This window comes from Tenrec ecaudatus, chromosome 5, assembly GCF_050624435.1.
Source record: "Tenrec ecaudatus isolate mTenEca1 chromosome 5, mTenEca1.hap1, whole genome shotgun sequence".
In the NCBI taxonomy this organism is placed as follows: Eukaryota; Metazoa; Chordata; class Mammalia; order Afrosoricida; family Tenrecidae; genus Tenrec; species Tenrec ecaudatus.
In genome coordinates, this window is record NC_134534.1 from 181,027,526 (window position 1) to 181,050,460 (window position 22,935).

The 22,935-nt window shown below is 43.8% G+C and overlaps 1 protein-coding gene and 1 non-coding gene across 2 annotated transcripts in view; both read left to right on the plus strand.

Moving 5' to 3' along the window:
* ODAD2 (outer dynein arm docking complex subunit 2) overlaps positions 1–22,935 on the plus strand; it is a 212,250-nt gene that overhangs the window by 16,238 nt on the left and 173,077 nt on the right. Inside the window, exons 7-9 of the mRNA XM_075550914.1 lie at positions 4,860–5,050; positions 10,697–10,789; positions 21,179–21,326. Of these exons, the coding sequence (XP_075407029.1) occupies positions 4,860–5,050; positions 10,697–10,789; positions 21,179–21,326 (432 nt within the window). The remainder of the gene's footprint in view (positions 1–4,859; positions 5,051–10,696; positions 10,790–21,178; positions 21,327–22,935) is intronic.
* On the plus strand, positions 14,083–14,288 carry LOC142449542 (small nucleolar RNA SNORA73 family). Its single transcript, XR_012784691.1, has one exon. It is a non-coding gene; the product is annotated as a small nucleolar RNA SNORA73 family (small nucleolar RNA).

The following is a 22,935-nucleotide window of genomic DNA, read 5'->3' on the forward strand; positions in this document are numbered from 1 at the left end:
ATCTGGCATTCCATGATGCTCACCTTCCCGACACAATTGGCTGAAGACAAAGTGGGTGCCTATGCAAATGTGGTGAAGAAAGCTGAGGGTGCCCTGCTATCAAAAGATATAGCGCCTGGGGTCTTAAAGGCTTGAAGATAAGCAAGCAGCCATCTAGCTGAGAAGCAACAAAGCCCACGTGGAAGAAACACAACAGCCTGTGTGATCATGAGGTGTCGGTCAGATCAAGTAGCAGGCATCAAAAACCCAGAACAAAAAATCATATCGTTGTGAATGAGGGGGCAGTATGAAGTAGAGACCCAAAGCCCATCTTTAGGCAACTGGACATCCCCTTACAAAAGGGTAGCGGGGTGAAGACCTGCCAGTCAGGGTGCAGTATAGCACCGGTGAAACATACAACTTTCCTCTTCTTTACCTTTTTTTAAAAAAGATCATTTTATTGGGAACTTGTAAAACTCTTATCACAAATTATCCATCCATCCATCCATTCATCCATCCATCCATCCATCCATCCATCCATCCATTATGTCAAGCATATCTGTACATTTGTTGCCATCATCATTTTCAAAACATTTACTTTCTGCTTGAGCTCTTGGTGTCATTTCCTCATTTCCCTCTCCTTCCCTGTATCCCCTCCCTCATGAACCCTTGATCATTTATAAATTATTATTATTTTGTCATGTATTACACTGTCCGATGTCCCCCTCACCCACTTTTCTGTTGTCTGTCCCCCAGGGAGGGGGTTATATGTAGATCCTTGTGATCGGTTCCCCCTTTTTACCCCACCCTCCCTTCACCCTCCCAATATTGCCACCCTCACCACTGGTCCTGAGGGGTTCATCTTTCTTGGATTCCCTCCTCTCATTCTTTAATGCTTCCTCCCTCCCACTATCATGATCTCAATTCTGACTTACAAATCTGTCTAGACCAGAGGATGCACAATACTACAGATCAGAGCTGGAAACACAGGGAATCCAGGACAGATAAACCCCTCAGGACCAATCATGAGAGTAGCGATACCAGGAGTGGAAGGGAAAGGTGGGGGAGAAAGGGGAAACTGATCACAGTGATCTTCATATAACCCCTGCCCTGGGGGTAGACAACAGAAAAGTAGGTGAAGGGAGACATTGGACAGTGTAAGAGATGACAAAATGATAATAATTTATAAATTGTCAAGGGTTTGTGAGGGAGGGGGGAAATGAGAAGCTGATACCAAGGCTCAAGTAGAAAGAAAATGTTTTGAAAATGATGGCAACAAATGTACAAATGTGCTTGACACAATGGATGTATGTATGGATTATGGTAAGAGTTGTACCGGCTCCCAATAAAATGATTTTTAAAAGGAAAAATACTTATAGTCTCAGAAGCCAAAGAAGGCAATGCTACCCTCTACTACAGGGTCTCCAAGAGCCGGCACCATCTCCATGACAGGGAGAGTTGGAATGCCCCTGAGACGTGTGGTAGATTGTCACTAACTAATGTGCTAACTGCATGTGGTCACCACTACACTTCTCTTGCATTCTCTATAACCTTAGAAGTATGTCAGAATCTGTTAAGACATCGTTAGTTAAAGCAGATGGTGGTAGCAAAAGGAGAGGTGAGATGTGAGTGATGCTAAATTACCTCCTGCTGACTCCCAGCGAGTCCCACGGCTGGGCGTCCACAAGGGCCTGTGTCAGAGAAGTTGCCAAGGTCGTTCTTTGTGGCCCCAGGGCCTCTGAGCAAGCCTCCAGCTAAGGCCTCTGCCACACTCATCGAATCATGTCAGTTGTAAATCGAGTCTTGCTTCTTCTTTGTTAATTTGGATGTTTTTATTTCCCTTTCTTGCCTTAGAGTGCTAAGACTTCCAACACAATATTGAAAACCAAACCAAACAAAACAAAACCCCCTCCAAACTTACTGCCATGGAGTCGATTCCGAATCCTAGTCCTGTCGGGCAAAGCGGAACTGCTCTTGTGGGTCTTTAAGATCGTAATTCTTTACCGGAGTAGAAAGCCTCATCTTTTCCCCGAGGTGGTTTTGAACTGCTGACCTCGTAGTTAGCAGCCCAATGTGTAATCACTATGCCACCAGAATAGGCTGCTGTAAACCTTTATAGCAACAGAAGGCGCCATCTTTTTCCTGTGGATCAGCTGGTGGGGTTGAAGCACAGACCTTGCAACCATAACACATAGCCCTCTCTGCCACCAGGGCTTTTGTTACGATTGTTTCAGTGTTTACCAAGTCGTTATGATTTTTTCCTCCTTTTAATTTTGATGAGAATATTTATTAATATTTTTGAGGTTCCCCTGACATTTATTAAAACCACATCTTCTGTCTTGAAACCAGCTCAAGCTCCTCTCTGCTGGAAGTTCTGCAGCTAGTCTCCTTATTCCCTCCTTTACTTTGTGTTTTCGTTTCTAAATTATTTCCTCTGGCTCCCTGTTTCCATGCCGCAGGTTAGTTTTACTTTGAACACTCTAAATCGGGATGGACTTCGGAGTATTTTCCCTGCTTGTAGGTGTCAGGTCAATCCCAGGCCCTCTGGGCAACAGAACGAAACACTGCCACGTCCAGCACTTCTTCCTAACTGCTGTCGTGTTTGAGCCATTGTTGCAGCCGCTGTGCCCGCCCGTCTTGTCCAGGGCGTCCTCTTGCTCACGACCCTTCTCCCGCGGCAAGCATGATGTTGTTGCCCAGGGATGGGTCTCCCCTGATTGCATGTCCATACCCGGTGCTTGATCTGTGAGGACGTTGCTGTCAGGTATGTTGTTGTCTGTCACCGTTGGCTCTTTGTCCAAAGAACTTGCTTCAGTATATTTTGTAAGGTTGGTCTGTTTTTTACGAATTATTTTAATTTCTAGAAATCTGAAAATGCCCTCATTTCACTTTCATATTGGAGGGACAATTTTCTGAATATATAATTTTTTATGGACTTTTTTTCTTTTAGACTTTTGTATATGTAATCGCACTGCTGCCTTGCCTGCATTGTCCCTGACCCCAAAGCAGACTTTAGTCTCATCTCTTCTCTCTTGTAGAAACTTGTAGTGTTTATTGAGCTACTTTCAGGATTCTTGTCTTCAGTTTTGGAAACATTAATTGTGATATGTTCTAGAGATTTTCATTTGGGGCCTATCCTGTTTGGAATTGGTTGAGTTTCTTGAATGCATGTCTTCTAAAGACTTATTTTCAACATTTTCTCTGTTCCTTGTTTCTGTTCTGGAATTCTGATCCCAGGTGTTATTCCTCTTGGTGGTGTTTCATGTAGTCTTCTCTGACTCTCTCACTGCCACCAGAGTGTGTCTGACTCATAGTGATCCTGTAGGGCACAGCAATGCTGCCCCTTCGGCTTTCTTTTCTTATCCTTTTTACCCCTTCCTGATTATTCTTCTAACGGAGTTGTATTGAGAGAGTTACCCTTTATCTCCCTCATTCTTTCTTCTATTCATTCAGGTGTACTGCTTTGCGCTTTCACCTGTACTATCTATCTCTGAAAGGTCAGTCTTAATCGTCTAGGTCTCTAATTTTTCTTTTGTTTTTCAGTTTGTTTGTTTGTTATTGTAGTGTTCTCCTTATTTTGCCTAAAACCTTTCTGTGTGTTCTACTCAGTTCTGTCTACAGCCTTCTTGATCTTTCTTTCAAGCCACTGGGGGCACCAGATGCCAGCTGTTTGGAAATGATCAGTTTCTTTGTGATTTCTCTATGAGTTATATATTTCTAATCTATCGCATCTTTAATTAATCGTATACTGTTTCACAAATAGCTAAAGAATCTTATGAAAGTATATATGCAATGGGACTCCTCTATTTTTTGTGCTATTATTAATATGCATTTTACTACTACATGTTATAAACTCCTCAAAAGATAGTCATTATTTTTGCTTTGGATAGACATTGTATTTTAGAATTATTAGAAACAATACAAAGCATTTTATGTGTTTATTCTTATTCCCTTTTTACTATTTCCACCCCAGCTTTTTATTCCCCTGTGTCGACCCATACTTCTATCTACTATGATTTTCCTTCAGATTAAGAACTTCTTTAGCACATCAGGTCTTCCAGTGAATTTTCTCAGCTTTTGTGCATCTGTAAAAGTCTTATTTTTTTTTTCATTTAAACTTTTTTGGTTTAGGTATGGAATATTGGGTGAAAGGCTTTATTTTTCTCTTCCTTCCTCTCATCTTTTTCAGCACGTTGAAGCTATGACTTCCTTTCCCTTTTACTGGCGTCATTTCTAACGAGAAGTTAGAAGTTCACAGCAGATGTTCATGTTAATACTTCTGTCTTTTCCTCCCTATTTAATATGCCTTTGAAGTCTGACTGCCTTTAAGATGGTCTCCTGATCATTGGATTTCAGCAATGGGCGCATGATGTGTCCTGATCAGTATAGAGTTTGAGGTTAATTTCCTCCATTGATGTGATGTCTGAGAAGGTGCAGCCCTGCTATTGTCTGTGTGTCTGTTGCTCAAAGGTGTGCATTTTAGGATATCGTATGACTGCTAGCCTAGCTCCTATAGAGGTCTTGGGCATTCAGTTCCAATGCCATTAAACAGCACAACTTTCACAGCTGAGATTTCCTTTTTAAAAAATGATCGTCAGCATTAATTTTGGGATGTTATTATAGTTGTTAGGTGCTGCCGAGTCCGTTCCAACTCAGCGGCCCCACGCACAACAGAACGAAACACTGCCTGGTCCTGCCCCATCCTCACAGATAGCTCTGTTTGAGCCCACTGTAGCAGCCGTGGTCTGAATGCGTCTTGTCGAGGGCCCTCCTCTTTTTCACTGCCTCTCCCTGTTGGATCATTCAAATTTGTGGCTTGTATCAGACAACTCAGAAGTGATATCATTGTGAAATTATTCTTATTTATTGATGTTACAAAGGAGAATAAACACAATGAAGAGCAGCAGAAACAGAAGTCTCCACCTGACGAGGTACCTAACAAGGAAGCCGCCGCGGCGAGAGCTGCCCCAGCAAAGAGTGCACTGGAGAAGAACCAAATTAATTTTTCGAGGGGCACAGCCAGGAGATTACAGCCAAGCTTAAACTGGAGGAAGCCTCCGGATTCCAAAGAGTGTGTAGCCCTTTGTATGCTGGGTTTTCTGAGGCATCAAGGAAATATGTTTGTCCTGCTTTCCACACACCTTTCTTAGCGGAACGAGGTAGATTAGACATTTACACTTTTCTCCATCGAACAAGTTGACTCAGTTTTGCCCATTGTTTTCTATGCTGACATATTGGGCACCAGCAGTGCTTACATTTGAAAGACTGTGAAGGGACAGCGCGATCATGATTCACTGCCCTGCGCTGGTCAGGACCAGCAGCATGTGAAGGAGATGATAGGGCGCATGGGCAGTCACAAGGGGAGTTTAACTAGGAGTAGGGACCTGGTTAAAGAACTGCTGGGGGAATAGGAATCCTTCTAGAGAAAATATATTTTCTTAAAATAGAAAGTTACGTAATTGCTATAAAGGCTGTTGTTCAATGAGTCTGTTCTAACTCATAGGGATGTGATGCACAGCAGAACAAAACACTGTGAGTCCCGTCCCACCATCACAGTCGTCGATACGGTTGAACCTGTTGTTGCAGCCACTTTCCCAATCCATCCCCCTCAGCATCTTCCTCTTATTCCCCGATTCTGTTCTGTTCCAAGTTGAATTCCCCTTTCTAGGAATTGTCCTCTGTTGCTGAGACAGTCTGGCTTCTAAGGAGCGCCCTGGTTGTACTTTCTCCAAAATAGTTTTGTCCATTGTTCTGGAAGCCCAAAGTGCATTCAAGGATCTTTGGATGCATGGTAGTTCAAAGGCATCAGTCTTCCCTGTCTTTGCATGAATATGTTGTTGCGGTTAGGTGTCATTGACTCGGTTCTCACCCATAGCAACCTCACACACAATAGGACACAACGCTGCCCGGTCCCGCACCATCCTCACAATGGTTCCTCTGCTTGAGCCCATTGTTGCCATCGCAGGGTCAGTCCCTCTCCTGGAGGGTCTTCCTCTCCCTGCTGCCCTTCTACGTAGCCAAATGCAGCGATTGATTTGTCCGACCACGTGTCCACAGGTGTAAGATGAAGTCCACGTGTCCACAGGTGTAAGATGAAGTCCACGTGTCCACAGGTGTAAGATGAAGTCCACGTGTCCACAGGTGTAAGATGAAGTCCACGTGTCCACAGGTGTAAGATGAAGTCCACGTGTCCACAGGTGTAAGTGAAGTCTTGCCATGCTCGCCCTTGAAAGGAGCACTCTGGCCATACCCATTCCGAGGCGGATTGGTTGGTGTTCTCGGCGGCCACGGTGCTTTTCATACTCCTCTCCAGCATCCTTATTCAAAAGCAGCGGTTCTTCTTTGGTCTTCTTTATTCAATGCCCAACTCTCACATGCAGATAAGGCCACTGAAAATGTGTGCCCACTCCAAAGAAAGCTTATCTGATATACTGTGGAGATTATGGAACAATCAAACGAATATCATATGCAAGTAATATTTGGCTGAAGATGATTCAACAATGGTGCACCAGGCCATGGGCAGAGAACTACCTGGTGCTTGATTCCGAAGAAGGTGTGGGATGGAGAATGTCATGACTAATGTCACATGGATCTTGGCGGAAAGCAGAGAATACCAGAAAGCTATCTATTTGTGTTCTATTGAATACGCAAAGGCATTTGACTGTGTGGATCACAACACCTGCGATTATGGTGACATTTTGATAACGTTGTTAAGAATGGGAATTCTAAAACATGTCCTGTGCTCTTTCTGAACTTGCACGTAGACCGACGGACAGCTGCTTGAACTGAACAAGAGGGACACTGCATGGTTTAACCATAGGAAAGGTCTGTGTAGAGCTATGTGTTTTCACCATACTTACTCAGTCTGTATGTTGAGCAACTAATCCGAGAAACTGGACTGTATGAAGGCGACGGCCGCGTCAGGATTGGAGGAAGACTCACTCACAACCTACAGCACACAGGTGAATAACCGTGCTGGCTGAAAGTGGGGGGTATTTGAAAACCATTGGTGGGGATCACAGACTAAGGCTTTAGGATGCATTCTCCCTCCGCATATAACTAAAATCTCCATGACTGGATTAATCAACAATATCATGATAAATGAAGAAAATATTGAAGTTGTCCTGGTTGCATTTTCCTTGGATCTACAACAGCACTTATGGAAGCATCAGTAAAGAAATCAAGCGACATATTGCATGGGTCAAATCGGATGCAGATGACCTGTTTAAAATGTGCCGAAGCAAAGAAGAACCTTTGAGGACTAAGGCACACCTGACCTCAGGCATGCTGTATTCAACCCCCTCATATGTTTACAAATGTTGGAAGCATCGAAGTATTTTAGTTGTGGTGCTGGCAAACAATAGTAAATGTGCCACAGATTGGAAGAAGAACCAACAAATCTATTCTGGAGGAAGTACAACCAGGATGCTCCTTAGACAGGAGGATGGTTAGACTTTGTCACGTGTACGCCGGACATGTTCTCAGCAGAGATCCCTCCCTGGAAAAGGACAGCATCCTCGGTCAACTAGAAAGATCACCAAGAGAGCAGGTCCCTCAATGAGATGGACTGACACAGCAGCTGCGCAAGATGGGTGATGTTGGTGCAGAGCTGGGTCATGTCTTTGTTGGCTTGTTTCCGTTGTATATGGTGCTGCTATGAGTTAGAACTGACTTAAAAGTCCCTGAGAGCAACATGCTGGCACATGATTGGGCTCATTACTGGCTTCAACCTGGGCCTGTGGGACTCTCACGTGTTCGGACTCCGAGAACCACAGGGCGTTGATGAGCTGGGACAGAACACGTAGCTGTCCGAGGCAGGCGTGTTCTGGAAGGGGGATGGAGAGCGTCTCCTCTCGTTACCGCAGTGGGCTGTCTTCGTGACTCCCTTTGAGCGAGTGTGAAAATGACTAAATGGCCGAGCCGTCCTGCTCATTGGAAGGGACTTTTCAGATGTCCCTTTTCTCATATGGCCTTTAAAAAATTACGAATTTATGTAACAAGCATTTAATGGGTTCTGTTGGAAAATCCGATACAGATCCTGCGCTAATGTTTGTTAGGGAAGATAATAGATAACTAACCCAATGCTGCTGGCACTCGGGGGAACTTCTGACTGGTGAATCTGTTCATACATTTGGCAGCTCTCTGAAAGGTCAGAGCCAAGCTTCCGTAGAGGAACCTGAGGGGGGAAAGCCTGGGAGATTTACTACTGAAAAAACGAGCCATTGAAAAGTCTGCAGAGCCAACTATACTCTGAGACACAGGTCTGCCCGTCTAAATCAATGGAGGAGAAGCACAGGGCGAATGGAGGACTCTGGAAAACCATGGCTGTGTGTGAAGACCTGTCCCAATATAAAGAAGTGCGGAGTGAAACGCATCCTGAATCGGTTGAATGCGCTGCTGTGCTCAGTGGGCCAAAGGGGAGTCTCCACATGTCAGAGATGCTATGTGACTCCTGCCCAGGGTGGGAGAGGAGGCTGAAGTCTCATGCCCCGGTGGCACAGGGAACTGGGACCATCCTGTTAATTCCAGGGGAGGAGACGTGTTCCTCCCACCGTCTGTGGCCACCGCGAGAAGTGAGCCACTTGGGCAGAACGGTCACTGGCTGGAGGTTGGATCCTGAAGCTAGTGATGCGTTCCAGTGCAGGTTTTCGTTTGCATGAGTTTCTTTGTCAGAGAGTGACAAACGAATAGGGAAAAATCACGTCGTACAAATGGACCCGCTACAGCAAAAGAAAGCATGTAACCACCCACCCAAGGAGAACCTAGACCAAGCCTAAAAAAAAAGCAAATAAAAAATATTGCGGCAAAATCATAGAAAAGTTTCTTAAATGAAAATATCGAAATGTGAAGCTATTGTTTCTCCACGTACCCTCCATGTGGGTCGGTGGATTGTTGAAGGTGCTGTTTCAGCTTCTTGTACTCTTCCCCAAATAAGCCCACGCCCGTCCTTGTCCATCGCATCCACACAGCAGCTGGGCGTCCTCAGGGAGTTCAGGTCATGCTCCTCTCCGATGCTCTCTGAGTTTGGGGCACAGTAAGAAGCCGGAGAGGCAAGATCAGGGTCTTAGGGGGGCAGGGGTGAGGTTTCCCAAACAAGGTCTCCCAGGACAGCCCACCCTGCACTTGAAGAATGAATAGCTGCATTGTTGTGATGAGGAAGAAAAAGAGCAAGAAATTAGTTGCGTGGCACAATCCTGCTAGTCTATTAATCACCGTGTAGCATCAGTGCTAATAAAACCTGTCATGCTAAACCTTCACGATCTTCCCGGAGCCTTTAAGGAAAGTGTAGCTTCTGCCTTTGGAACCCACCCCAACTAGCTAACAAAACCTTTTGAGCTGACCTCTTGGTCTTGAATTAATCTCTGAGCTCTTGCTAACCTTGCTCAAAATGCTTAATCCACGTAAAAGCTATGGTTTTCTGTGGGAAGCGTTCCTCTATCCTTGATGCAAATCTTCGGTGGTTTGGAAAGATGCCAACTTGAATTATGTTTCCATTTTCATGTTAGCCCTGAACTTAAAATGGTTGTTCTCCATGGCACACACACAAATGTCATTTTTAAAGACACCCCAATGAGACTAAGAGAGGGGTATGACTGAGAGAACGTGTCTGCAGCCATCCACTGACCAAAGAAAACATTTAAACATGTATTTGGATTAAACCTGTGTAAATATAAACTGGAAGTGTAATAACAATATTTTTTGACTTACACTTGTATGTTGTCAGTGATTAAATTTTTTTAAAATTCTACCCTCCTCAACTAAAACCCAACTGGTTTGTTTTAATTAAATATCCCAGTCAGTCATTCTCAGTGTCAACAAAAACATCTTTTGGACATATGAAAATGATGAAACATTTGCCTGCTTCCCATCTCTCATTCCATAGTCATCAGCTTAAAGCGTTTGGTTTAGTGTCCTAATAAACTACTGGCACAGTCGGGAACTGGAAACACAGGGAATCAGGACAGATGAACCCCTCAGGACCAGTGGTGAGAGTGGCGATACCAGGAGGGTGGAGGGAAGGTGGGGTAGAAAGGGAGAACCGATTACAAGGATCTACATATAACCTCCTCCCTGGGGGACGGACAGCAGAGAAGTGGGTGAAGGGAGATGTTGGATGGTATAAATATGACAAAATAATAATTTATAAATTATCAAGGGTTCATGGGGGAGGGGGAAGTGGGGAGGGAGGGGAAAAATGAGGAGCTGATACCAAGGGTTCAAGTTGAAAGCAAATATTTTGAGAATGATGAGAGAAACAAATGTACAAAAGCGCTTGACAAAATGGATGGATGTATGGATTGTGATAAGAGTTGTGCGAGCCCCCAAGTAAATGATTCAAACAAACAAACAGCCCCACTGTGTGAAAGCCAAGAGTTTGGACTGGCCGGGCTTGCTCTCTGTCTGCTCTCCAGGAAGAGCGTCCTTGTTCTTTTCAGCTTCTTGTTTGGCGATGGGTCCTGATTATGTGGGTGTGTCCCTGTGTGTGATTCTGACTACAGCTCTGTTGTCCCTTTCATGAAACATAACTCCTCAGGGGTTAGGATTAAGACTCTTCCTAAGGTGGTGTGACTTCATTTCACTTAGTTGATAACAACAACAACAACAAACATATTTCAAAACAAGGTCATAGAAACAGTTTACAACTTCGGTTGAGCATATGGTGGGAGGGTCACAATTCAATCCATCACATTAATGAATCAAATTAATGTGTTTTTAGACACAGAAGCTCAGTCAAGGACACCCTGGAGGAAAAGCATGGAGCAAAACTGGAAAGGCCGAGAGCGTCTCTCAGCACCGGGAAAGCACATCGGTACGCTCTGTTCAGATAACCAGTTACTTTGAGCCCTGCATATTATAGTAGATGCGTTTGCCCACTAACTGAGGTGTTCCTAACTTCTTACCTTAGGATCCTAAGATGCTTATTTTGATGTTACTAGAAATTCTGATAAAATAATAATATATTTCTTTCAATATATTTATAAAATGTCCTAATTCAGAGTTATCTGGAGTACAGTTATTTCAAATATAGTTATTTGAAATACAGGTGTTAGTTTACTCTAAGGAGCCCAGGCGACACAATGGTGAAGCCCAAGGTCGGTGGTTTGAACCCATCAGCTATTCCATTGACGAGAGGAGAGACTGTCTTCTTCCAGAAAGATGTACAGCCTACTCTGTTCTGTAGCGTCGCTATGAGTTGGAATGAACTCAGTGGGTGACAATGGGATGGCTCATGTAACCATGGAAATGAGTGCGTTTAATGTAAGGAGCAGTGGTCTCGGTAAGAGGAGAATGGAGCTCCCAGGTCCTCTTTAGCCCAGGGACAGTGTGTCATGGTCAAGCTCTGCCATCTCTCCGAGCCTGACTTTTCTGCTCACTGGGCTATGCACATTCTCACGCACTGTGTTATTTGACTTCGGAGTCAAATGATGAGCTATTACTATGAGGCTAACCGTCAGACTTCTTACCCGATTTTCAAGGTGACCACGGAAGCCACACATGTAGGGGGAGGGGTCAGCCGGCGAGTTCCCGAGGGGAGTGGAGGAAATGTCAGGAGTTTCACCTGTGGAAGGTTTGATGGTGGTTCCGTGGGTAGAGCTCTTGCCTTCTACATGGGCCACGTGAGCTCTACTCCTGGCTGTGCCGCCGTGTGCCTGTCTGTCGACCAAACATTGCATGTTGCCATGATGTTGAACAGGTCCCAGCCGATTCCCGGACTAAGACATATTAGGAAAAAATGTCAGCTCTCCCCCCAAAATAAAACAACAAGAAGAACAACGACGGAGCTGATATGGGACCCGGTGGTGTTGTCTTCTGCTGCTGGTGTTCCCTTGAGGCGGGGCAGAGGACAACAACTGCCACCTGTGGGGAAAAGCCAGACTTTTAGATGCTCTGCTAAGTGTATGCCAGATCTACATAAATAACAACAGCCAATCCAAGCCCACCGTGTCAAGCCAATTCCAACTCACACAGAGCCCTACAGGACACGGCGGAAACTGCTCCTCGAGGCTTCTGAGACTGGAGACCTTTACGATGGCCGATGGTCGATAGCAACCTCATTCTCCCTGAAGTGACTGCTCTTGGTTTGAACCTCTGACCTTATAGTTTGTAGTCCACAGCTTAGCCCATTGCACCCCAGGTTCTTTAAGTTGACATTTTAAGAATTAAATTTTTTCAGTCATTTTTAAAAGCAGTCTATTTTGAAATAGTTTTAGTGTCACGGGAAGCTGAAAGCACCATATTGAGAGATGCCAGGCACCCTTCACTCATTTTCCCTCACCAATTATATCTTATGTAATTAGTGTGCATGATCAAAATCCAGATACAGACACTACTCCATCTGTCATTGTCACCGTGACCATCAAGATGCAGAACACAGAACAGCTTCTACCCACACAGGGCTTCCTCGTGTTACTCCTTTATAACCCCACCCACTTTCCTCCCAGCGTCCTTCCTAAGCTCTGCCAACCACCTCTCTGTTTCCCAGGCCTGTAGTTTTGTCGTTTGGGGATCTGGTCATGTAAACAGCATTATGTAGTGTATGGCATTTTGAAATTGTTTTAATGTTTTTAAAATTTTATTTAGCGTAATGACTTGGAGGACTTATCCAAGTTGTTGGCTCTATTCTTAGTGTGTTCCTCTTCCTTGTTGAGTTGTCTTCCACGGCGTGGATGTACCACAGTTTATTTAACTACCCACCTAGTGGAGGACGTTGTGGATGTCTCCAGTTTGGGGCTACTGCTAACTGGCGCGTAGCGATCTATCTTCATAGGCTTAGCATTTCTCTAATGGCTAGTGAAAATTGAACATCATTGTATGTTTATTGTATGTTATATTCCCATTGGTAAAGTGTCTCTTCATTTCTTTTGCTCATTTTCTATTTAGTTTTTTTTCTTTTTTCATGTTGAATTTTGGTAGTTCTCTGTGTGTTCTAAAGGAGTCCTGGTGGTACAGTGGTTTACACTGAACTGCTAAGTAAGAGAGTGGCAGTTTGAAACCACCAGCCTCTCCATGGGAGAAAGAAGAGGCTTCCCACTCCTGTAAAGACAGTTTCAGAAACCCAAAGGGGCAGTTCTACACTGATCTACAGGGTTGCTCGGTGTTGGAATGGACTCAATGGCAGTGAGTTTTATGTATTTGGATACTGGACTCTTGTCTGAATATAGCTGACAAGTATTTTATTGAACTCTAACTTTCCATTCTTTTAACACGGGTTTTCGCTGAGCAAAATTTTATTGTTTCTATTCCCCTATGTATCCTTACTGACAAAAGATAAATAAAATTCAAAGAAGACATCAATGCCAGACTTCCTATTGAACTATCTTGTCCGTATTAAGAAGATGAAAACATACGATTTTGACATTAAAGAAGGATGAATTTCACTGCTATGCATTATCCACGATTTTGTTGTTGCCATCAAGTTGTTTTGACTCACAGCAACGACATGTGTATCAGAGTAGAAATTCCGGAAAACCTGTCATTGAAAAGACTCTTGAAAAGTTTTTTTAATGAAATACAATTCACTGACTTTTTTTCTTTTATTAATTGTGCTTGTGGTACCCTAAACACTCTCTACTAGACCCCAAGTCCTTGGTTTTATTCAAAAAGTTTTCACAGTTTTACATTTAAGATAATCATTTTGAGTTATTTTAAAAATAAAATATAAGCTTTAAGTTGAAGTTCATTTTATTTTGCTTATGAATAGTCGAATGCTCCAGCATCCTCTTTTGGATCGCTTTAACCTTTGTTTAAAAAAAACAAACCATCAGTTGACTCGATTCGTGTGGGACCTTATTCTACTGGACTGGGTTTTATATGTTCTTTCTGAAACCACCAAAGTAGCCTTATTATAGCTATATGGCAAATCATGAAATCGGGTAGAAATATTCCCCTCACTTTTTTCCTTGTCCAAAATTAAAGTAGGTGACCTAGTTTATTTCTCTTTTCACATAAATTTTAGATTAACCTTACCCATATCGATCTAAACGTGCCTTAGATGCATACATTCTTATGTATGTGAAGTTATTGTTCTCAACGTGTCCTCCATGCTGGTCTACAGACTTCTGAAGAATGGCATTTCATTCTTTTTAAGAACCATTCTCCATTCCAACGTGGATATTCCCGAGCGATCACTCTCCCCGGGCTCTGTCCAGGTGGCATAGGGAGCACAGGGCCCAGTGCCCCATGATGTGCAGTCCTTTCCCACAACGTTGGAGATCAAGCCGGGCCTTGAGTCTGCGCCTGCATATTCCCACAGCTTCTCAGAGTCCCGTGGACAAGGACTGAGGAGACAAACCATGCAGGAAACATGTCAAAAGAGAGCCATTCTCCAAATAATCCCGTGTTCTTTTATTTTTGCCACATCAAAATGGCAGTTTGGGCATCATTGAAGAACTCAAATCATGTCCCTTTTCAATCTTCTTTGAGTTTGAGCAACAAAAAGAAGTCTGAAAGGGTAAGATCAGGGATGTAGGCTGGATGAGGTAAGCTTTCCCAATGAAATCCTCACAGGATGGTCCTTATAACACTTGAAGAATTAGCAGGTACATTATCAGGATCAAAAATAACATTTCTTGGCACCACCCTCCTGTCCCTGAGTTCACCAATGGAGTTTCCATTTTCGTGAAACTTCTTCCTCACAAGCCCCCATGACCATCCTGTGTTTTTCGAGTAAGCCTGTGAAGCTTACCCCTTTGGAATCTCGAATAACAGTTGTGATAACCTTCTGAGCTGATCCATTTGCCCAGCACATTCCCTCAGAAACCACTGCAGCAACTGGGCCTTTGTTTTCAGGGCACCTAACAAAATGAAGACAAGAGTGCCGAACTTACATGCAAGAAGCATGGGACTTACGAGAACTTGTTTCCAGCCTTCACTGATCATGAAGACATCTTTACACATGCTTGTTTTGGAATAAACACATGCATGTGTGAATTGAAACCCTGATGGCAATACTTTTTAACTTACCCTCGTAGATGAACTTTGAGGGGATTGATATCTTTACTACATAATGTCTTCTAATCCACTAACGTGATATGTCTTTTCATTTATTGAGATCATCCTTGGTTTCTTTTCCCAGTGTTTTGTAGTTTTCAGCATACAAATCCAATCCTGTGTTTTGTGAGCTTTTAGATCTAAGTATTTTGTTTTAAATTGAATTTAAATTTTAGCTTCCTTTTATTTATTGATAGTATATAAGATAGAAATGATTTTTGAATTCCACCAACTATTTCTTATAACTTGTTTTAGAATTTCTTGGATTGTCTACATCAGGGGTGCTTAATACATCCATCACAATCTACTAGTCGATTGCAAATGTAGTGTGGGTAGATCACATGGCATTAAAAAATAGACATAAGTCTATCATCAATCCCATCACTTAACTGATATACAGCGCAGCCAATCAGATGCAATCTTAGGTGTCAAATGCATGCGCAAACAACTGCGCTAAATGCAGCAAAACTGACAAGCTAAATTATCGCCAATTTTTAGACCTTGGTATTTTTTTCTCTTCAATGTAAGAAATGGTGTTAAACAGAGTGGGGGAGCTGAGCTGGACCAAGTAAGAAGACAAAAACGTACCACTTTCATACGGAATAGGAAATTTTGACTCTACAAGCCGACATTCAGCTGAAGTCCAGAGCGCATGAACAGTTCTGGAGCTTACTCGCAGAGGGAAAGTCCCCAAACATGAGAAAATGTGCTACCTCCTTGACTGCATGATTCGGCTCTACTTATTTATGTGAGTCAGCCTTTTCCCACATAAAGATCATTAAGTCCAAGTGCCGTTCCACCATGACTGATGCTCATTTGGAAGTGTGCTTGAGGCTGGCTGTCCGCAGCTACTCGCAGGACGATGCATCCCTGGCTCATTCCATTCAGTGCAAGTCATCAGAGTAAACTCAGGTAATGAAAAAAAATGGACATAGTTAATTGTGTTGGGTTGTGCAATATGGACTCATGCGGTTATGCAAGGTACATAAACATACATTGTACATATAAAGAATTCTCGATTCATTTATGAATGAAAGTAAAAAATAATTTATATGTTTTGCATTTTTGTAGTTCGATCATTTTGACTTGATCATTTTATACGTAGCTCGCATGCTGAAAAAGTGTGAGCCTCCCTTGGTCTACATAAATAATCATATTACATGCAAAAGACAAAAGCTACAATTCTTCCTTCTGATTTGTGTGTTCTGTAGAGGGAGCTTCAAAAAATTCATGGAAAAATTGTTGCATTTTCCCACAAACTTCTTGACATCTTTCTAGATTTCCTTTTCTTGCCTTCTTGTGCTTACTAGAACTTTCCATCCAACGTTGAATAACAGTGATCAAAGTGGGCATCCTCACTTCTCATTCCAAAACCACATTCACTGCAGTTGAGTCAATACTGACTCATGACTTTATAGAGCAGGGTAGACCGCCCTGTGAGTTTCTGATACTGTAAATGTGGGCCGACACCATCGAGCCTGACGTCAGCTGTAGGTTATGTAATACTCTTAACCAAGCTGAGGAAGTTTTCTTCTAGGGCTCATGTTCTGAGTGTTTTTGTCACGAATGGGTGTTGAATTTTGTCAAATATTTATCTTTATCAACTGACACAGAATCGTGGTTTTTGTTTGTTTTGGTCTGTGAATATGGTAGATTATATTTATTGCTAGATACCCAACTGGCCTTGTATCTTTGGAATAAACCCCACAGGGTCATGGTGTGGAGCCCTGGTGGTGTAGTGATTATGAGTTGAGCTGCTAACTGCAAGGTCAACAGTTTGAAACCATCAGCAGCTCCAAGGGAGAAAGACTGGCTTTCTATGTCCAGTAAAAATTACAGTCTTGGAAACCCACAGGGGCCGTTCTACCCTGTCCTGCAGGGTCTCTAGGAGTTGATATTGACTTGAGGGCAGTGAGTTTGTTTGCTTTGGTCATGGTGTATACTTCTTTGTATATGTAACTGAATTCTCCATGGCAATATGTGTTTGAAGTTTCTGTATTTGTAATCCTGAGATTTTTTTTGGGGGGGGAGGGGGATGTCTGTCTTTGTCTTATTTTGGTATTCAGCTTCATTAAATGAATCGAGAAATGTTTCTTCCTGTGTTATTTTCTAGGACAGAATGTATAGTATTAGTATTAGTTCTTTAAACATTTAGTAGCCTTATCTAGTGAAACTATCTGAGCCTGGAGATTTCTTCTTGGGAGCTTTGAAATTATTAATTGAATCTCATTAATAGTTGTAGTTCTATTTAATTGATCTACTTTAGCCTGGGTATTTTTAAAGGAGTTGGTTAATTTCATCTGAGTTGTTAAATGTATGTGCCTATAGTTGTTCACAATATTCTTTATTGTCCCTTCGATCTACATTAATATCCCCTGTTTAATCTTAACATTGATAAGTTAGATCTTCCTTTGTCAATCTTGCTAGAGATCTGCCAATTCTCTTGCTCTTCTCAAGAAGGGTTTTTTGCTTTATTGATTTTGAAATTGTATTTTTGTTTTCAATTTTATGGATTTCTGCTCTTCATATGAGTCCTTAGGAGTGATGTGTGCAATTAAGGAAGAAAGAGATGACAGACAGCAGGGCAGCCGAGCTCACCTCCTACAATATCCGAATCAAGAACAAGAGAGAGAGAGAGCATATTTCCCAATAGGGTTATGTAGTCATGAGCTTGCAAGCCTCCAGCAGGCACTTCCACAATAGCATGGGTCCTGAGTTAACCTCGAACGGCCCCTGAGCTCAGCAGGGGAATTCTATCAACAGGCATCCGAGGGAGCTGACTGCTCTTTGAGCAGGAAGGACCAAGTGATAGGATTGCTTTTAAAGGTAGAAATCCGGCAGCCACAGTGAGCAGCCAGTTGCTCGTAGGAGACATCTATGTAGTGTCCTTACGATGGAGGGCTCTTGGGGGACATCTCTCTGTCTGAGGAATGTGTATTTGATGTTATCTCCATCATGGAACCGTGGAGATCTTTCTCTTGACCCCAGAGCCGGTCTTTCAAGCCCGCTGGTTACAAGTGTAGAGATTAGGCCACATGCACTCCCTTCTAGGTCTTCAGTTTTCCACAATTTCCTTTCTTTTGTTTGGTTCTTTCCTGGTTTATTTAGGTGTGAGTTCAGATGACTGGTTTGACACGTCACTACTTTTCAAAAGTAAGTATTTAGTGTTGCCTATTAACCTCTCTGGGCTTCTTTAGTGACACGTAACAAATTTTGATATGTTGTGTTTTCATTTCATTCACTTCAGTGGTTTTTGAAAAGTTCTTTTGGCATTTCGTCTTTGCATTACTCTGAAGTGTGTTGTTTAGTTTATAAGTACTTGAACCTTTATAAGTGGTTGGACACACTGCTCTGGAAGGTGCCTCTTAACCCTGGTGTCACACTAAATGCATATTCACCTGAGACCGTCTCTTCAGCCCTCTCATTCCCATGATGCTCTGCACTGCCCCCATCTTCATGAGCCCTCCCCTTTCCTCCCCCTTCTGAAAGAAGCCCCTTCCTCAGATTATAACAGAGCAGGGGCAGTTCAGTATTTCGACAGGTTCAACAAGTGTAAAGAAAAGAGTGAAACACGAGCAAGGAAATGGAATCAGTGCTCTGTGGCTATTCTGCACTGTAAGCAGCCCGAGGCAGCTGTCTGCACAGTTGTTTGGTTGTGTTTATTTAAGTAAAAAAAAAAATCCAAGTCTTTAGGTCTACTAGCCACGTTTAGGCAACTGTTGTTCTATAAGGAGACGAATGTGTTTCAATGCTGACCTTGCCCATGGAAACCTTCCCTGCTCTCCTTCTTTCTGTTATTGAGCCTCTTTCAGGAGGGCAGCGATAATCTTTTAAATCATTTTATTGGGGGCTCATACAACTCTTATCACAATCCATCCATACATCAATTCATTTCCTCATGCTCTACCTCATCAGCAAAAACTAAACCGAAAAACTAAACCCACTGCCACTGAGTCAATTCCAATTCACAGGGGCCCTGTCTGACAGAATAGAGCTACCGCTAGGGATTTCACAGCTCTGGCTCTTAATGGAAGCAGACCCCCCTGAGCAAGCCGGGTGTTCACAATGCTGATCTCTGGCTTAGCAGTCAGGCACTGGAACCACTGGGTTGTCGGTGCTCCTAAATTGGCCACTGAAATCTTAACTTCTGGAACGCAAATTCAAGAAGATGTGGGAAATAAGACCCAGAACAGTATCTTCTTCCTCATAAATGAGTGCCGGATGCATAATCCTTGAGATGCTGTTGTGGGGTTGATGATGTAACAGCAGAAAGGCATGTGTGCAGGGAAATAGGGACCAGACGGTGTAATGAGCATGCAGAAGGGAGCTCTGCAGGGGTATTAGGCCAATAGGTGCTAACGGGACCACCACTCTCACCTTTTCCAGTGATCAGCCCCAGGTTCTTGTGATACAGTCGCCTGTGCCTCAGATGGTCGAACGTGTTATAGGGGGGTATCCACCCCACTCCCCACCACACATGGGAAAAAGATCCACTGGGAGGAGCTTTAGTAGTACCCATTGCTCCTTCTACGTGAGCATCGAGTAACTTGCTCGTTGTGCACCCAGTGATGTCTCCTGGGAAGGTTCTCTGTCACAGGGAATTTTTTTGTGAAAGCAGTTTAACTTGAACCTCGTGTTTTGTAATGGCTGATTTAAGAGAACAGTGTGCAGCTGTGAAATTTTGCTAGGGAAAAATACTACAGAAACCGTTGTGATGTTGAACACAGCTTGCAAGGATAACGTTATTGGAAAAACTCACGTGTATGAGTGGGTTTCTCGTTTCAAAAAAGGTGAAATGTTGATTGATGACAAACCTCATTCTGGATGTCCATCAACTTCCAAAACGGATGAAAACGTCGACTTGCAGTGCATTTGGAGTTCGTTCCACCAGATCAGAACTGTTAATCAAGCTTTCTATTTAGAGGTTGTGAAAAGATAGCAAAACAGTGTGTGACAAAAAAGGCCTGTTTTATGGCAGATGGGGGACTGGTTTTGCCACCACGACAATGTACCTGCTCACACAGCCATCTTAGTGTACCAGCTTTTGGGAAAAAAAAACCCAGCATGCCTCTTATGCCCCACACACCTTACTCCGCTGACCTCGATCTGTGCGACTTAATTGTGTTTCCACAAATGAAGAGGAACATGAAAGGACAGTGATTTGATGATGTAGAAGAGGTGGGGGGAAAAAAGATACTGTCAGCCATCCAAACAGATGAATTTGAAAAATGTTTCCAAGAATGGAATCGCACACTTGATACATGTATTAAATGGAATGGAGAATACTGCTTTGAAGGCGATGAGGTTGTTTTGTAAAGAAAAATTTAAATACATATCTTTGAAGAAAAGATTCTGGTTTTCTTTGGGTATCCCCTCAGATGCCTGCGGAACTCGGCATTTCGCATGTGAAGGTCCCTGAGAGTGGGCAGTGAACTCCTGTTCCTGAGCTTGGTTTAGGTCTTGGGTGTTCTTTGGAATTGCGTGCCTTTCCGAGGACGTTAGTTTCGGCACTACCTATGGGTTCTCCTTGGTAAGGGGGACTCATTTGGGGGATATTTGCCGCCCTGAGCTGCAAGTTGAGCAGAGCACTTTCTGCAATAAAGAACACAGTTCACATCCACGCTCTCCGCCCCGGTCGCCACGAGGCACAATACAATCAGGGTGCCCCAATCAATGAATTCTTCATTTTGCTCAAGTAGAGTAGGTCAAACAGCTCTAGATATGTATAGTCGCAGGCGGCTCATGGCTGCCTTGCTGCATCGCACAGTGTTAAGTCCTGTGTTCATAGTTTACTCTTTTCTTTATCGTCGCTGAACTTAAGGCAATAATAATACTGAACTGCACCTACCAGAAACACTTACTTGTCTCCCCAGAAGAGAAAAACTCAAACTCACCAGCATCAAGTCAATCCCGACTCAGAATGACACTATTAGACAGGGTAGAACTGCCCCTGAGGGTTTCCAAGCCTCGTCTTTCTCCCTCGGACTGGCTGTCGGTTTCAAAACTGTTGCCTTCCCATGAGCAGCCCAGCTCGTTAACCACTATGCCACCAGGGCGCCTACCTCGTCCATGGAGCTTCCACCAAAGAAGCAGAATTTAGGGGGTGTTGATATCTGCTTTGCTGCTTATGCACATGTTGCTGAAACATCGTCACTATAACCGCGTCAGGGCCGCTGCTTACGGATGTACTTGTTGTTGTTGTTCTTAGTAAGTCTACTGATAAGATTGAGGAAATTATCAGTGAGAGCTCCTCCGAGAGCGAGGAAGATGAAGAGCCCCCGGATCATCGCCAGGAGGCAAACGCTGACTTGCCATCCGAATATTGGCAGATTCAGAAGCTGGTGAAATATTTAAAGGTAAGTAAGACCTCTTGCACTCAACTTTCAAGATTCATTTCAAAACTATCTTCCCCCAAATGCATATTCGATTTTCCCCCAAAGGTAAAGATTTCCTGTTATTATTTAGTGTGCGCAGGCGGAAGGTCTCGTGACGGTGAGGTTCCCAAGGTCAGTCTTCTTAAAGTAGACAGGCTGTCTGGCACCAGCCTTCACCCTGGATAGGGAGAGGGGCAGGGGTGAGGCAGCGGTATCCATTGCGGGGGAATTGCTCTCTCTATGCCTCAAGCTTGATGGTAACGTGGCCATAGAAATGCCCACCAGTCACAAAGCGTCACCGCTCTTTTATAGTGAATTGACTAAGACAATACAAGAAGTAATTCTTCTGGGTCAATATTCAGCCCCTCCTGGACAACCAGCTACTTTCTGTGTGGGACTGGACTTGGCATTTTTTGAAGCAGATTCACAAGATTGATAGGTTTTAGCTTCACGTAGAGTTGGTAACGTAAATCTGAATGCGGGAGATTGGTACAGGTGGAGACGCCAGCAGTGGCTATGTGATGGTAGAAGCCTAAGCCGTGCCGGGTGTTCTGTGACTCGCCCAGTAAGGAACACAGCCTAGAACCAACTTCCACCGGCCTTCGAAGCTCCCTGTTCTTTCCACGGCACCAGGCAGCGACGCGCGAGGTGGTGGCAAGTCGCAAAAGGATCCTAGTTTTCTTTTGCCGATTGTAAGATGAGCAAAGTAGGCAGGCAATTCCCAGAGTTTCTCAAGAAACAAAACAATGTGCTTTCCCACCAAAATTAGCCAAAGTGTTGGGACAATGGGAAAATGTGTGAGAATTTCCCTTGGAGAAGTACAGTTTACTAATCAACAGACACGTTGAATTAGCCCACTGGCTTCCTGGAAAGCGAGTGCTGACAATACTTAGGAAAGAGGTGGCGTGGCTGAGCTCATGGGCAGTCTTGCTTTAGCTGTTTGCATGGTGTGTGTGTGTGTGTGTGTGTGTGTGTGTGTGTGTGTGGCTTTGTCGGCTGCTAGTGATGAGGCGTCGTGGTGACAATATGTATTCATGTGCTTTTATGTACAGCACGCTCTGTGCAAATCCTTTCCCCTCACTGCCACCCGTCAGTTCTGACGGGCCAACCCTGTAGGGCAGAAGCGCCCCCCTCCCGGGGTTTCGGAGACGGTAAAACTTCACAGGAGTGGAAAGACTTCTCTTTCTCGCGAGGTTAGCCGCCCCTTTACTGCCTGCTCCGCACAGTGGAAGCGCAGTCTTATTAAGCTTGTTTGGAGTTCCAAATGTTGCGTTCTTTAGTTCTACCCCATAATAGTCTGTGACTGTTTGTTATCAGCGCTGCAGCAGAGGGAATCCGGGAGGAAGTGGGAGTGTGTGCTGTGGAGCACTCCGAGGTGAAGCCAGTAAACCCATCTCAAGTCTGAATAAGCATGGCCAAAGCCAAGTCAGGGCTAGCAAATACAGCATAGAGCAGCGGTTCTCAACCTGTGGGTGGTGACCCTTTGGGGGGTGTCAAATGACCCTTTCACAGGGGCCGCCCGATTCATAACAGCAGCAAAATGACAGCGATGGAGTAGCACCGAAAATAATTTTATGGTTGGGGTGGGTCA